Source organism: Pelophylax lessonae (genome assembly GCF_965119305.1).
Source record: "Pelophylax lessonae genome assembly, chromosome: 4".
Lineage (NCBI taxonomy): Eukaryota > Metazoa > Chordata > Amphibia > Anura > Ranidae > Pelophylax > Pelophylax lessonae.
The window spans coordinates 246,507,857-246,525,165 of NC_138771.1; the positions used below are offsets into that span (position 1 = coordinate 246,507,857).

The 17,309-nt window shown below is 46.4% G+C and overlaps 1 protein-coding gene across 1 annotated transcript in view; it reads right to left on the reverse strand.

The window, feature by feature from the left end:
* Nucleotides 1-1,275: 1,275 nt before the first annotated feature.
* The window catches only part of SLC38A4 (solute carrier family 38 member 4), a 109,551-nt gene continuing 93,517 nt past the window's right edge, over nt 1,276-17,309 (reverse strand). Inside the window, exons 15-16 of the mRNA XM_082254377.1 lie at nt 15,804-15,901; nt 1,276-1,717 (exon numbers count right to left, since the gene is read on the reverse strand). Coding sequence (XP_082110503.1) covers nt 1,616-1,717; nt 15,804-15,901 — 200 coding nt within the window. The 3' untranslated portion in view covers nt 1,276-1,615. The remainder of the gene's footprint in view (nt 1,718-15,803; nt 15,902-17,309) is intronic.

The window sequence follows — 17,309 nt, forward strand, 5'->3', positions numbered from 1 at the left end:
TTGCTGGTAAGGGAACCCGGCAGTGAAGCCTTGCGGCTTCACGGGCGAATCCCTACTGCGCATGCGCGAAGCGCGCTGCGTATTCCTATTGGCTCGGCGGTGGATGAGGGAGGAGGGGGCCGAACTTCTGAGGGACGACGCTGCGGTGCCATATCCCTGAAGTGGGGTAGGGTACCTGTCAAAAACAGGTACCTGTTCCCCCCTCCCCCTGAGAGGTGCCAAATGTGGCACCGGAGGGGGGGGGGGGGAAACAAAGAGCAGAAGTTCCACTGTTGGGTGGAACTCCGCTTTAAGATATTAGATATGAACTAACTGAGTAGATAAAATTATACAATGACCGTATCTGACAAATTTATGGTCTGGTTATGGCATGACTATTTGCATGTTATGTCCTATAATCTAGGTGTTGCGGGGGTTTTTTTAGTTCACCACTTCAGATGAGGCCACCCATTAAATATCAGCTAATCAGAAACTCAAGTACACTGCACGAAAAATTTATGCCCAGGAACATTTACCATATGTGTCTAAGTGCAGCAGTTTCTTTCCTCTTCTCTATTACATTTAAAGGTCGGAGTACTAACATGCATAGCTTCTGATCCACACCAAATTCCTATACATCAGGGCACCCTACATTTCCTCATGTTTACTATAAATTAAGACTGGCTTATAAATCCAGATTCTCAGGACTGGACTATATATAAAAAATCTGTACAATGGTTCAACTATTCATACAAATTAGGAGCAAAATGCCAGAGATAAGATGAGAAAATTTAAATTCAACAGTGAATAAAACCCTACGCTACTTATGGCTATGATGATATCTTCAAAACAGAGGTTTTGAAGGACTTTAAAGCCAAAATCTAGACAACTTTTTTTTAATATTGATACAGTGGGGAAAACTTAACAATTCTGAAAAGCCTTCTGTCTGTGACCCCATTGAAGAGATTAAAAAAATGGGGGTGGGGTGCAATTGTCACCAGAATAGGGGCTAGGGTGGCAATAAAACACTCAGAAGTTCTAAGTCCCTTAAAAAAAAATGTAGTTTTGTTTTAATATGAATCCCCACTGGGGAGATTTTTGTTGGCTTGACAGGAAGTGAAGGGAACTCTACTCAATAGGAACACACATGATAATAAAAAACTCAACTAAAGCAATTCCCTAATCACTCTATTCAAAAGAAGGACATATTTTGAAGCTGGGCTTTCACTATTGGGTATGAATTTATATTTACAATCCAGAGATAAGGAATCCACCAAATGCTTTCAGTATGAAGGAAACAAGTCCAAGTATGTTTACTTTTCAAGATGCACATTTTTCAGAATCCGTCTCCACTACAGACATGAGCAGTGGTTGCAAAAATGGAGTTCTGGCATAATCCATTCTCCAGTAGCCTCCCTTGATCCTTTTTGCAGCAGCTCATCCATAATTGTATCACTTTTTCCATGTACTTAATTTCAGTAGTTCTAGAAACATTAACATGTGCATGTAGAATGCATAAATAATCAACCCTAAAAAATGTTCGATATCACATTTGTTGGTGCCAACAACAGTCTTTGGACTCATTTAGAAAAACTGTCTTATAGAGATTCACTCTTGTGTTAAGGCACAGGCAGGGTTAATGCTGCTTGGAGGAAAGTGGGTTATGGATCCAATCAGATATAATAAGTGTCATGCTTCCAATCATAAATATGACTCCAACAATAAGGAATACAAGGGCCTGCATGGAAAAAGAAAAACATTGAAATTGATTACTGAACATCCAGTTGTACACAAAATAGATTTTTAGAATATTAACATAAAGCTTTCTAACAATCTTGTTGGGGTGGTGAAAAATGAGTAATACATGAGTTGAAATACTTTTCCTAGGTAAGTTGATCTTCCAGGCCCCTTCCAGTGCTGTTCACACAGCCATGTTATCTCTGCTCCGGGGGTCAGGCTCCCCAAAGCTTAAATTACACTTAGCGAAATACTTTTTTTTTTTTTTTAATAATGGTAAACACATTGGTAAATAATCTATACACATCCACTACATGGGTTCTTACTGCTCTTTTCTGCAGCATTGTTATGCCCCAGTCCTCTCCTTTCTTGTCACTTTAATTTGTTTGGCATGAGCAGTGCAGATTAGTTGTAGATGTATCTGCATTGCACTATGCAAACTACACATCCCCTAGTCCCTATTCCATTTAGGGAGCAATCAGGAAAGGGTGGCTATGTTCCTACATACATTGAGACCATGGAGAATGAAGATAACCATCCTCTAACAGGAAGTTGGATCATAGCAGCAAAAAAGAAGAAGGGAATTGCAGATTTGGAGTAGACTTACAGCAATAACGGGGACCTTTTTTTTAGTTAAGAATACATATTTGAATATATTTTTTTTAAACCAGCATTTAGTGTCACGTCATGCATTTGGCTATGTGGGCAGAACGGGGGCCAGTTCGCAGGAGTTTTTTCCAGGTAATGATTATTTAATTTACTCTAGTGCTATTGACATTCGAGTATATGTGTGTTTTAATTACAAGTTACATTTTTTGCCTATTTTATGCTGGCCATATGTGGACAGATATTTTGTCTGTTATAGCAAAAGATGCAATAGCACCTATAATGAAAAATTGGATTTTTGTACTTACAGTAAAATCCATTTCTCTGAGTTCATCAATGGACACTGCACTCCATAAATCATAACTACTGGGTTATATTGCCTCCTCCAGGAGTAGGACTAAAACAAAAAAACACCTGGCTACGCCCATGGGCCATCCTCAGCTTGGTATATAACCCCCCTCTCTGCTCAGTATTAGAAGTATCAGAACTGCACAGAGGGGGGGGGGGGGGGGTGCTGTGTCCGTCGATGAACTCAGAAAAATTGAATTTTACAGTGAGTACAAAAATCACATTTTTTTTTGGTCATCGGCGGACACAGCGCTCCATAAATCATAACTAGTGGGACGTCCAAAAGCAGTGCCAAAAGGAAAATGAGGGGTGGGGAAAGTAACCCAAGGCTAAACACAGGTGCCCTTAAACAGGACACAGGAGCCTTTACCAGGTCACAGGAGCCCCGTCTAAAAAATAAAAGTTTAAAGAAAAACACCCCTTAAGAGGGAACAGCCCCTCTTAAACAGCAGCATGCAAACTTTGCAGCCAAAAGAAGCATCCGCAGATGCCAAAGTACCTACCTTATAGAAATTTGTGAAGGTATGCACCGACGACCAAGTGGCCACCTTGAAAACTTGCGATGTACTCAGTGCTCGAGTAGAATGCGATGTGACAGGGAAAGGAGGAACCTGACCTTTAATTGAATAGGCCTGAGCAGTGGCGTAGCGTGGGGGGTGCAGGGGGGGCCGGCCGCACCGGGCGCAACATCTGGGGGGGGCGCATCCGCTCCGCACATGAAGTTCAGTTGTCACTCACAGCAGTAGCGGAACTATCAGAGTCGCAGCGGTCGCGCTTGCGACCGGGCCCTGGAGTTCCGCCACTGTGGGGGGGCCCGCCGGCCTCCGCTCTTCTACCGTGGGGGGCCCGCCGGCACCTGCCAGTTCTGGATGTGCGAGTGAGAGCCTCCCTCCCTCCTCAGAATCAGTCTGTCATATAGTTGTGCCGCGCGCGGGGGGGGGGGGGGTAGGAATGCTGTGGCCGGGCTGTCAGGAGGAGGCTGAGCTGAGCTCTTACTGTGATGAATGAGAGAGCCAGCCAGCCAATCCATGTAGAGAGCAGGGAGTAGAGAGGCGGAGTTTCACAGGCACTGGAGAGTCAGCCGTCCAGAAGGGGGTGGATCTCTCCTCCACATGTGATTCACAACATGCATCCCTGATCCCTGGACTGTGGAGGCACTTTTCGTGACCAGTGAATGAGTTGAATCGACTGAAGGACATGTAAGTGTCAGTGACAAATTTCTAACCTCCACCACTGATCTCAACCACCACCATTGCTGCCTCTTACTGATCCCACACTACAGATTTCATCCCTATCCCATTCCCCCCCATCACTTCTACAACAGAGATACTTGGTGTGGGGAGGGGATGGGTGGAGATGGGATCAGTAAGAGGCAGAGGTGGGGGAGGTTGGCACCACCACTAATCCCACCCCTCCTTAACCACTATTCCCCCCCCCCCTCACCACCATCACTGGTCCCCCCCCCTCACCACCATCACCAATTGCCCCCTCACCACCATCACCGATCCCCCCCTCACCACCATCACTGATCCCCCCCTCCCCACCATTGCCGCCACTGATCCCCCCCTCACCACCATCACTGATCCCCCCCTCACCACCATCACTGATCCCACCATCACTGATCCCCCCACCATCACTGATCCCACCATCACTGATCCCCCCCTCACCACCATCACTGATCCCCCCCTCAGCACCATCACTGATCCCCTCAGCACCATCACTGATCCCCTCACCACCATCACTGATCCCCTCAGCACCATCACTGATCCCCTCAGCACCATCACTGATCCCCTCAGCACCATCACTGATCCCCTCAGCACCATCACTGATCCCCTCACCACCATCACTGATCCCCTCAGCACCATCACTGATCCCCTCAGCACCATCACTGATCCCCTCACCACCATCACTGATCCCCTCAGCACCATCACTGATCCCCTCAGCACCATCACTGATCCCCCCTCTCACCACCATCACCGATCCCCCCCTCACCACCATCACTGATCCCCCCCTCACCACCATCACTGATCCCCCCCTCACCACCATCACTGATCCCACCATCACTGATCCCCCCACCATCACTGATCCCACCATCACTGATCCCCCCCTCACCACCATCACTGATCCCACCATCACTGATCCCCCCCTCACCACCATCACTGATCCCCTCACCACCATCACTGATCCCCTCACCACCATCACTGATCCCCCCCTCCCCATCGCTGCCACTGATCCCACCCCCTCCCCACCATCGCCGCCACTATTACTGGTCCCATTCCCCAGGTCATATTTTACCGATCCTGAGGTGGAAAATCAAACATAACATAACATTAACCACTTAAGGACCGCCCACCGCAGTTTTACTGTGGCAGGCAGCCCCTCCTGCGCAAACCGACGTAATACTACGTCAGTCACTCGCCTGGTGCTAGGGGCGAGCGGGGATGCCAATTCACGGGGGCCTGCAGCCGTGATTGCCGCTGACCACCCGTGATAGGTCCCCGCTGAGAGAGAAGGACGTCGGATGTTGTAAACACAGCTGACCGTTCTTCTCCCTGAAATGATCACAGAGCGCCTGTGATCCTTCTATATAGAATCACAGGTCTCTATGATCATTTCACAAGCCCCTCCCCCACAGATAGAAACACTCCCCTAGGCTTACATTTAACCCCTTGATCACCCCTCTGTTATCCCCTTCCCTGCCAGTGTCATTATTACAGTAACAGTGCATACTTTCAGCACTGATTACTGTAGTAATGACACTGGTCCCCCCAAAAAGTGTCAAAAATGTCAGTCAGGGGTCCGATCTGTCCGCCACAATGTCACAGTCTCACTAAAAAGTGCAGATCGCCGCCATTACTAGTAAAAAAAAAAAATACATAAATCTTTCCCCTAGTTTGTAGATGCAATAACTTTTGCACAAACCAATTAAAATACGCTTAGTGCGATTTTTTTTTTTCAAACACAAATATGTAGCAGAATAGAAATTGGCATAAAATGATGAAAAATTAGATTTTTAATTTTTTTTTTTGGGGGGGATGTTATATAGCAGAATGTGAAAATAAAAAGTGTAAAAATCATGTTTTTTTTTGGGGGGGGGGGGCCTTCATGATTTCTTGCACCTGGGCCCTGAAAGTTCTAGTTACGCCTCTGACTCACAGTCTCACACTCTGTCATAGGCTGCTGCCGCCGCCCGCTCACACTCGCAGCTCTCTGCCCCTGGCCAGGCTGGCTCACTCACTCACTCTCACTGGCTGTGCGCAGCTCGGCTCCCGATCCGCCCACTGTGGAGGGGGGGGGGTTTGTTGAGACAGTCCCTGCATGCCTGGCTTATCTGGGAGGGGGAGGGACTAAGGTGCAGCGGCCGCCCAGTGCAGCACTGAGCACGGGACGGGAGAGGAGAGAACCACCAGGCCAGGCAGAAGCAGATGAAGCCGGCAGCGGTGGCAGGTGAGAGGCCAGAGAGGAGAGAGCCGACGTTAGACGGTGCTGCAGGACGAGGAAAACCTAGGAGGAGAGGAGAAAACCTAGCCTGCTGTGATTGGGTCCGGGACAGGTGAAAAAAAAGGTAGGAGTCAGGACTCAGGACTGGACTGGAGTAGTACTGGGCTGGCTGGCTGTGCCTGTGCTAGTAGTGACTGACTGAGACTGACTGAGTGTGTGAGAAGAACACTGAATAGTATGAACTATATGTGGTGGACGTGGACATAAAAGGCACAGAAGAGTTTATTTTGGAGCCATATGATTATGTAGCGCTACTCATAGAGGATCCTCAGAGGGGATCTATGGGGAACCTGGCCTGCTGTAAGGGGGGGAGATCTAAATGGGGGATGGGACCTCACCTCACCTTGGCCTGCTGTAAGGGGGATCTATATGGGGGACATGATCCCCCATATAGATCCCCCTTACAGCAGACCAGGGTGAAGTTGGGTCACTCTGGGATCCCCCATATAGATCCCCCCCTACAGCAGGCCAGGGTCCGGACCTCACCTCACCCTGGCCTGCTGTAAGGGGGGAGATCTATATGGGGGACCTGCCCTGGCCTGCTCCAAAGGGGGATCTATAGGGACCCTGCTCTAAAGGGGATCTATGCCATAGATCCCCCCTTTAGAGCAGGATCACCATAGATCCCCTTTAGAGCAGGCCAGGGTCCCCATACATCCCACTTTAGAGCAGGATCCCCATAGATCCCCTTTAGAGCAGGCCAGGGTCCCCATAGATCCCCCTTTAGAGCAGGATCCCCATAGATCCCCTTTAGAGGAGGCCAGCGTCCCCATAGATCCCCTTTAGAGCAGGCCAGGGTCCCCATAGATCCCCCTTTAGAGCAGGATCCACATAGATCCCCTTTAGAGGAGGCCAGGGTCCCCATAGATTCCCCTTTAGAGCAGGATCCCCATAGATCCCCTTTAGAGGAGGCCAGGGTCCCCATAGATCTCCTTTAGAGCAGGCCAGGGTCCCCATAGATCCCCCTTTAGAGCAGGGTGCCCATAGATTCCCCACTTTAGAGAAATGTCCCCATAGATTATATGGGGACCCTGCTCTAAAAGGTGATCTATGGGGACCCTTCTCTAAAGGAGGTTCTATGGGAGACCCTGCTCTAAAGGGGATCTATGGGGACCCTGGCCTGCTCTATAGGGGGATCTATGGGGGACCCTGCTCTAAAGTAGGATCTTTGGGGACCCTGCTGTAAAGGGGGATCTATAAGGACCCTGCTCTAAAGGGGGATCTATGGGGACCCTGCTCTAAATGGGATCTATGGTATACATTGATAATTGTTTATTTAATTAAAAATGTTTTAATACCACTTAGACCCCGTTCACACTGGGGCGACCTGTCAGGCGACTTGGTCGCCTGACAGGTCGCCTGCCATAGAGAAGCTGTGGACCCGTTCTAATAGGAGCGACACAAGTCGCTCCGACTTAGAAAAAGGGTCCGGAGCTTCTTTGGGGCGACACGGAGCGACCTGCATTGACTTCAATGTTATGAAGTCCGTGCCGGCCGCTCCGAGGCGCCCCGGCAAGTAGCATCGCCCCAGTGTGAACGGGGTCTAATTACATCAGTATTTTCATAACAAACAATACATGTGCTTAGGGGGTAAGGGTTTCTTTAACTAATCTAGTGGAAGAGACTCGAGTGCTAAAATCCCGCGGGTTAGGGGGCGCAAATTATTTGTCTTGCCCCGGGTGCTGACAACCCACGCTACGCCACTGGGCCTGAGTCACCATCTGTCTGATCCATTTGGAGATGGTAGCTGAAGAAGCAGACAGCCCTTTCCTTGGTCCGCCTGTAACCACAAAAAGCAAGTCCGACCTCCGAAAGGACTCAGTAGCTGCAAGATAGACCCGAATCGCATGAACCACATCCAAGGTATGCAAAGCAAATTCCTTGGGATGAGCCGGCTTGGGACACAAGGAAGGCAACACAATGTCGTCATTCAAATGGAAGTCAAAGACAACTTTGGGCAGGAATGATGGACAGGGACGAAAACCACTTTATCCCTATGGATCACCAAATAGGGACATGCGACAGGATAATCCCGCTAATTCTAATACCCTGCGGGCCGAGGTAATAGCCACTAAGAATGTCCCCTTCTGGGATAACGTAGACAAGGGAATCTCCCGAATATTTTTAAATGATGGTTTCTGGGGAGAGAACTATCTGTATGACAGCAGCCGGTCAATCACGGCCCGTGTTTCCTGAAATTTGTTCAGAGGAAGGACCACCCTGGTCAGAATTAAAATCAGACCTCGGTAATTCTATTCCCTGGACAGGGATAGGGGGGACCTTAGGTAGTTCGGACATCACCTGAGCCTTTGCAGGAATTAAATATGCACAAGGAGACTCAGGGCCTAAAAAACCCGAAAAGAACCATCTTGGTCCCCCTTTCTGGGTATCCCCAAAAGAAACATTTCAGCAGACCTTCATGCTGAAGGAGTCTTGCCTGCTGGTCCGGAGAAGTTGGCTCTAGGCTTACCAGACCAAGGTTGCTTGGAACCTCCCCGGGAAGATTTAAAAGATCTATTTCCCTTATTCTCCTTCCCAGGGCTGAGAAGGAGGGCACCCGTCTGTGACGAGGCTCCTTCCCTTTCCTTGACTGTGGCAGGAAGGTACTCTCCCCCCCCCATGATACCCTTAATGATGTCATCTAGGGTAGCCCCAAACAGGCGATAGCCTTGAAAAGGCAGATTAATGAGAACTTTCTTGGAGGCTTGTTCTGCGGACCAATTCCTAAGCCACAGCACGCACCTAATTACAACCTCTGAAACAGAACCTTTGGACAGCACAGGAGCGGTATCCAAAGCTGCATCACAAATAAATTGTAGCCCATGGACCAACTGGTCTGCTAAATCAACATAAGCAGCGGGGACCTGCTCACTCCCCAGGCCCTGGCGCAAAAGCTTGGCTCATTCAGTTAGGGTCTGAGAGACCAGGGCTGAAGCAAAGACTGGCTGCAATGCCAAACCAGCCATAGTAAACATGCTGCATGCCACAGCCTCTGCTTTCCTGTTAGCCGGGTCACTGGTGAACTAGTCTACTTTTTTTTAAAGGTGACTTCTCAAAAGGTTAACGTACAGCAAAATGTTTGGGCACCACAAAGGGTAATTTTGATTGTTCACATTCCTTACAGGAAAACCTCTCAAAATAAGGCACATATGGAAACACCTTTGGAGTACAATGCGACTTGTGCATACCAAACGACACAGCCACATCAATGACTACATCAGCGGCATCCTCCATTTATAAAGTCTCACACACACTGCAGTGATAAGCGCGTCTACCAGTGCTTTTTCATTTGCTGCTGCGACCATGTAGGAATCATCCTCACTATCGGATGGATCTGTGGATGTGATATTAAGTCCCCCTTGACAGGCCGCATCCACAGAGGCATCAGGCCCAGAATCAGATGGGACAGACTGAGCAGGGGAAGGCGGGGGATGCTTCCTCCTGGGTCTTTGCCCACATGCCACTTCCACCCGGGACACTAAGGACTGCAACCATGGTTAGCTGGGGTTCAAAGAGACCTGAAACCTCCATGAGGGGGTCAGTGGGGAGATGTGACCCTGAGGCTCCATAAGGAAAGACCTTGCAGTACAAAATTATATTTTGGCACCACTAAAGTATCCCCTCAAGGCACAGGGTACCTATTAGTAGAGAGAGAGATAACAGAGAACCCCAAGGACTTACCCTACCGAATGGAGGAGCGCCAAGAATTTGAATCCAGCATCATCATGGACACCCTCCCTGTTCATAAGTCCCAGGCCCAGGAAAAGGAAACTGAGGAAGAAGAGGAAGAGGAGGAGCTTCAGCATCCCCACAAGGCTTAGGTCGTCTCCAGCGTAAGGACTAAAATGGCACCTGTGACATAATCGGGCTACACAAACATGGTTGCCAGCCAGAGACCAGCCAGACTAAGGGAAAATGGCCCTGTGAAAATCTTCCCTGTGTCCTCTGCAATGCTGCACCCTCTGCAAGGGGACCCCCTTCTGAAGGTAGGATACACATTAGGGGTGACTCCGCTGTGCACTCTGTACCAGTCTCTGCACTGGGACCCCCCTGCACTATACCCACACTGTAAACAGCGGGGCATGCACCTAGGGTTCTCTTACACTGGGACCCCTCCAGACTACCCGGGCAGGACACACTATCCCAGGACCCTTACAAAGTGGGGATAGCAAGGGATACCCCAGGGGTCTCTGCTGCACCCCTACCAGACTTCAGGTCCAGATAGGGGGGAAAGGGAGTGGGGGAAGCCTAGCTCACTGAGGGATTTTAAGGATGAGAGGAGGGAACCTGCAGGCAGGTCTGACTGTCTCTGGAGGTTACCCAAAAAAACGCCAAAAGGGGAGGGGGGGGGGCTGTATTTACCCTTCCATGCTGCTGGTAATGCTCCAGACAGAATCCTCACCACCGAAGTAGGGGAGCTGTCGGCTAAGGGACCGCTGCGACTCAGACCCAAGCCCGTTCATATGCGACCCTGCAAGATGTTTAACTGGCGAGCCAGCCTCTGTCGGTGAGGCTATGTTGCGGCCGACCTAGCGCGTAGCTGTGGTCTTCACGCGCTCGCTGGGTGGGCTGGGGGGGACCACTGGATCTACATTAACCAGCCCGTTGCCCAGTCAGGCAGTTGATTGTAGATCTCCCGAGAGAAAAAAACAAAGATGTAAGGAAGGAGAAAGAAATAAATTGCTAGGACCAGAGATCCCAGCCAGGAGCCTAAGTCCTTACTCCTGACTAGACAGAATAAAACTGATTACCTAGAGCAGAGAGGGGGGTTATATACCAGCTGGGGATGGCCCATGGGTGTAGACAGGTGTTTTTTGTTCTGCCTAGTACTACTCCTGGAGGAGGCAAAATAATCCAGCAGTTATGATTTATGGAGCGCTGTGTCCGTCGATGAGCGAAAGAGAAATTCTACTTCCAAGTCTAGAATTTTCTGCTGTTTTAACAGTCTAATAGTATATTTGTTTCAACATGTTGGAATATTTCTATAATTTGTTGCACCTTTTGTGAAAATAGGATAAACTATTACTGGCTTAGCTCAGATTACTGGGGTTTATGCTTGGGCTCAATAACCACATTATGCAGTGTGGAACAGCACCCTCTACAGCTGTGAATCACTTATTACATTGCTGTAATACATTCACCAATTTTTCTACAAGAATGATTCATTGTTCTAAGATTCTGCCTGTACATTTTTAGGGTGTGTAATGCAATACAACTTGTTTTAACATGGATAACTAGATAGGACAAAAAAAAGGGTGAGGGCAAGCACATTTGTTCAGTAAAATCGGAAATAATACATTTTAAACATACATTTTAAGATATAATTTTACAGTAACATCTAAACCAAACTGCTGTGCAGTAGGATGTTTATGGAAAAGATTTTGTAATATAGGTTTTAAAGGAATGTTTAGGAAGGCACCTGATCATATTTAACCACTTGTGAACTGCCCACCCACAAAGTATAGCGGATGGGTGGCCCACACAGGCAAGGTGATGTACTGCCTGGGTTTAGGGCTCGTGCTTGTGGTTTAGAAACCTGCTAATCGGATGTGTACAATCATAACCCAGAGCTCTGTGTTGACAATCCCTCAAATGATTTGGCATCCTTTCGTTCCTAAAACACATTACCCAGTCCATATCTGTATAAATATCCAGCATGATACCTTTCCCCATTGAGATCTGATGTGTTTTCAAAGTGGTCCTTTTTGAGCAGTGTATAAAGCTTGTTTGGGTACAGCGTTGCACACCCACGCAAATACCAGTTAAAGTAGCAGTTAACAGTGCTAAATAGCAAAAAATGGCCCGGTCATGAAAGGGGGAAAATGGTTAATCATAGAAATTCTAAACATCACAGTATGTTACCTTTTGTTTTTAAGCTTTCACTGTCATTAATGTACTGTAAAAGCTGTGAAATTCACTGTGACACCATAATGTGATGAATAGATCAATACTCCCTCTGGTGGCCAGAAGAGGTAAAACATATATGTGCTTTAATATACTATACAAAAGGGCTGCATAGCTTCCTTAATTGATGGCTGCACATAGGCAAGGGTTCACTTCATCAGAGAAATCCTTTAAAGGATAAGTTTACTTTTGCAAAATAAATAATCAATCAAAAATGACCATTTATTATTTTTTTTCAAAGGAGCCTGCAGAGCATTACACTCACGATCAGCAGATCGCAGGTGCTATGCCAGGCTCTTGCAGACTCTTTGTATAGTTGTCTGCCCATACAGTTCCTGAAGAGCAGGAATCAATGAACTTTGACAGCCCTCACCAGCACCCTCACAGTTCATTGGGATCTACAAGTTTTCTGCTGCAGTGTAGGGACATGTAGTGCATTTATTCACAAAACCCTATAAATGAATGACACAAGATGTGTGGGTGGGTGAAACATATACTACTAAAGGTGACTTTAAACTGGTTTAAAATCTAACTCACAGGAGTCCTGGAGCTCTGCAATCATTTTAAAGAAAATGTATAATTTATTATAGCTTATGTATTAAATAGCGGTTTTCATAGTTTCCACGTGTGTTTTTTAGGGTAAATAAGATACAGCACTTACTGTTTTTTACATTATGTAAACTTACAAAAAACTAAAATGTGCATTATGTGCAACTTACATGAAATCTGAAATAAACCATTGTCTTTTTTACTATGAAGAGAAGTTTGGTTTAACCACTTTAAGACCGGAAGATTTGACCCCCTTCCTGACCAGGCCCTATTTTGCAATTTGGCACTGCGTTACTTTAATGGACAATTGCGCGGTCGTGCGACGCTGTACCCAAATAAAATTGATGTCCTTTTTTTCCCACAAATAGAGCTTTCTTTTGGTGGTATTTGATCACCTGTGCAATTTTTTTTTTTTTTTTTTTGTGCTATAAACAAAAAAAGAGCGACAATTTTGAAAAAAAAATATACAGTGGGTACGGAAAGTATTCAGACCCCCTTAAATTTTTCACTCTTTGTTATATTGCAGCCATTTGCTAAAATCATTTAAGTTCATTCTTCTTCCTCATGAATGTACACATAGCACCCCATACTGACAGAAAAACACAGAATTGTTGACATTGTTGCAGATTTATTAAAAAAGAAAAACTGAAATATCACATGGTCCTAAGTATTCAGACCCTTTGCTCAGTATTTAGTAGAAGCCCCCTTTTGATCTAATACAGCCAGGAGTCTTTTTGGGAAAGATGCAACAAGTCTTTCACACCTGGATTTGGGGATCCTCTGCCATTCCTCCTTGCAGATCCTCTCCAGTTCTGTCAGGTTGGATGGTAAACGTTGGTGGACAGCCATTTTTAGGTCTCTCCAGAGATGCTCAATTGGGTTTAAGTCAGGGCTCTGGCTGGGCCATTCAAGAACAGTCACGGAGTTGTTGTGAAGCCACTCTTTCGTTATTTTAGCTGTGTGCTTAGGGTCATTGTCTTGTTGGGAGGTAAACCTTCGGCCCAGTCTGAGGTCCAGAGCACTCTGGAGAAGGTTTTTGTCCAGGATATCCCTGTACTTGGCCGCATTCATCTTTCCCTCGATTGCAACCAGTTGTCCTGTCCCTGCAGCTGAAAAACACCCCCACAGCATGATGCTGCCACCACCATGCTTCACTGTTGGGACTGTATTGGACAGGTGATGAGCAGTGCCTGGTTTTCTCCACACATACCGCTTAGAATTAAGGCCAAAAAGTTCTATTTTGGTCTCATCAGACCAGAGAATCTTATTTCTCACCATCTTGGAGTCCTTCAGGTGTTTTTTTTAGCAAACTCCATGCGGGCTTTCATGTGTCTTACACTGAGGAGAGGCTTCCGTCGGGCCACTCTGCCATAAAGCCCCGACTGGTGGAGGGCTGCAGTGATGGTTGACTTTCTACATCTTTCTCCCATCTCCTGACTGCATCTCTGGAGCTCAGCCACAGTGATCTTTGGGTTCTTCTTTACCTCTCTCACCAAGGCTCTTCTCCCTTCTTCGCCACTGTGCTCTTAGGAACCTTAAGTGCAGCAGAAATCTTTTTGTAACCTTGGCCAGATCTGTGCCTTGCCACAATTCTGTCTCTGAGCTCTTCAGGCAGTTCCTTTGACCTCATGATTCTCATTTGCTCTGACATGCATTGTGATCTGGAAGGTCTTATATAGACAGGTGTGTGGCTTTCCTAATCAAGTCCAATCAGTATAATCAAACACAGCTGGACTCAAATGAAGGTGTAGAACCATCTCAAGGATGATCAGAAGAAATGGAAAGCACCTGAGTTAAATATATGAGTGTCACAGCAAAGGGTCTGAATACTTAGGACCATGTGATATTTCAGTTTTTCTTTTTTAATAAATCTGCAACAATGTCAACAATTCTGTGTTTTTCTGTCGGTATGGGGTGCTATGTGTACATTCATGTGGAAGAAGAATGAACTTAAATGATTTTAGCAAATGGCTGCAATATAACAAAGAGTGAAAAATTTAAGGGGGTCTGAATACTTTCCGTACCCACTGTATATATTTTTCACATTCTGCTCTATAACATTCCCAAAAAAAAATGTATAATCAAAAATTTTTAACATTTTAGGCCAATTTGTTTTCTGCTACATATTTTTGGTAATAAAAATCCCAATAAGCTTATTTTGATTGGTTTGCGCAAAAGTTATCGCGTTTACTAACTACGGGAAAGATTTATGTAATTTTTATTGTTTTTTTTTACTAGTAATGGCGGCGATCTGCGATTTTTTGTGGGACTGCAACATTGCAGCGGACAGATCGGACCCCTAACTGACATTTTTGACACTTTTGGGGGAACCAGTGACATTACTACAGTAATCAGTGCTAAACAAATGCACTGTTACTGTAATAATGACACTGGCAGGGAAGGGGTTAACCCTATGGGTGATCAAAGGGTTAATGTATGCCTCATGCTTACTGACGTGTGTGTGTGTGTGGGGGGGGGGGTGTTCTGTGACACAGACAGAGATCGCAGGTTCAGCAAAGCTGAATCCTGTGATTTCTCCCTGTCTGTCACTGAGAAGATCCGCCTGCTTTGTTTACATAAGCAGGCGGGTCTTCTCACGCTTTCCCCAACGATCGGGGAAGGGAGGCGGCGATTGCCTCTCGCCCGAGTCCTGCTGTGTCTAAACACAGCGGGAGCGAGCCTCCGGCGGCGCGCGTGCGCCGCCGAGACCACTGGGAGTACAGAGACATAGCTCTACGTCGCTGGACCCAGGGGAGCTGCACTGCCTCAGTAGGATTACTGTCGGCAGTCGGCAAATGGTTAATTATGAAAAGTTGGTCTTGTGGATAGTGTTGGATTAAAATGGCAAGATAAATTTACTGTTGCTTAATGATTATGTTTATGATGACCCCTGACTCCTTCCTTAATTTACTTAAATTGGCCCAAAGATGTGCTGACACATCTAAACATTTTTCCTGGGTTTTAGATGATGTATGAAAAATGTCCATGGTCCACTTTCACAACCCAACTTATCATTTGGCATATTTGAAAAAAAATCTCCTTGGGTTATTCAACCCTCTAATTTGTGTGTGGGAAATGTCTCCTGTTACTAAGTTTATGGAATGCTAGGTAAATTTGGACTAGACCTGCAGAAATTTACATGAGAGACATTTATCTTTATCACATTGTTATGCTCTTACCCCAATTTTCTGTGGGGAACGAAAAGGTTCCTTTTTCACTATTCGTAGATAGAATGCAGCCGGAAGAATGAAGATCAGATTTGTTGCTGCAGATGCACCTACAATTATAAGACATTTGTATTATTATTTTTACTGATTAATATGCCTTTTATAAGATGAAACCCTAAAATATGTTTCAATAAACATAAATACTAGCATGGCAGCTGTTCGTACAAGTCAGTTGCTTTAGCTGGGTGCCATTCTATCATCATTCATTTAAAGAATCGATTGAAACTGCACTCAGAATAGATAACACATCTGTTTCTAAATTCTCTTCCTTTGGCTTGATTTACTAATGAGTACAGAATGTTTCCTTAGCTTGGTGCTTTTGGTAAAGCTATACTCACCTGGAATACATAATAATAAGCAAGGTACATTAAGAAAATGTGCTTGCAGAGATTCACCTTGCTTAACTCAGATTCACGCTGTCTACTAAGCTCAGTAAACATTTCATTTGTCAAGTTCAAATTCTCTACTCTTTTAGTAAATCAATTCCACTAAACCGCCAGGTCCTTTTTAAAGCGATACTAAACCAAAAATGTATTGCAGCTTATCAATCATTAGATGTGGCCCCCCCCCCTCTTTTCACCTAGTGATCTGGGCAGTAACATACCAACTGAATTTGTGAGACACAACTCTGGAGGAATGAGCACAGGACACAGCAGACAGCAGCATGGTCAGTTTGGGGCAGGGGAATGGGAGTGCTAAATGAATTTGAGTACAATAACAATTTGAAGCCAAACTCCAGCTTACACTTTGTTACAGCAACTGTTTTTTTTTTCCTTTTGGGATAAAGGTTTTGCATGAATAAATAAAAACTATCACCCCTAACGGTATATGCATTGTCTCAGTCATATAAACTGATACATTTTGCTGGAGAGTTTGTGCTGTGAAAAACAGATTTGGTGGCTAGGTTACCAGATGAAAATAGAAGAAAGAAAGCCTAAAAAAGCAAATTAATACAGCCATCGCATTTAGAGCCGGTTCACATTAGAGCGATCCGACTTGCCGGGGCGACCTCGGAGCGGCCGGCACGAACTTCATAACATTGAAGTCAATGCAGGTCGCTCTGGGTCGCCCCAAAGTCGGGGCGACTTGTGTCGCTCCTATTAGAACGGGTCCACAGCTTCTCTATGGCAGGCGACCTACGGCGGCCTGTCAGCCCCAGTGTGAACCGGCTCTTAAGAATAGGTAAGCTGCAATATAATAAATGTTTGTTTGTAGGTCTAATACTGCTTTAACCACTTTACGACCGCCCTCCGCAGTGTTATTGCTGCAGGCAGCCGCTCCTGGGCAAACCGCCGTAGCTATACGTCAGTTGCGCGCAGGAGGCTAGGGGGCGAGCTCAGCGGGGAAGCCGATGCAGTGGGCAGTCGGCTCCGATTGCCGCCTGACACCCGCGATCGTTCCCCACTGAGAGAGAAGAACGGTCAGCTGTTGTAAACACAGCTGACCGTTCTTCTCCCT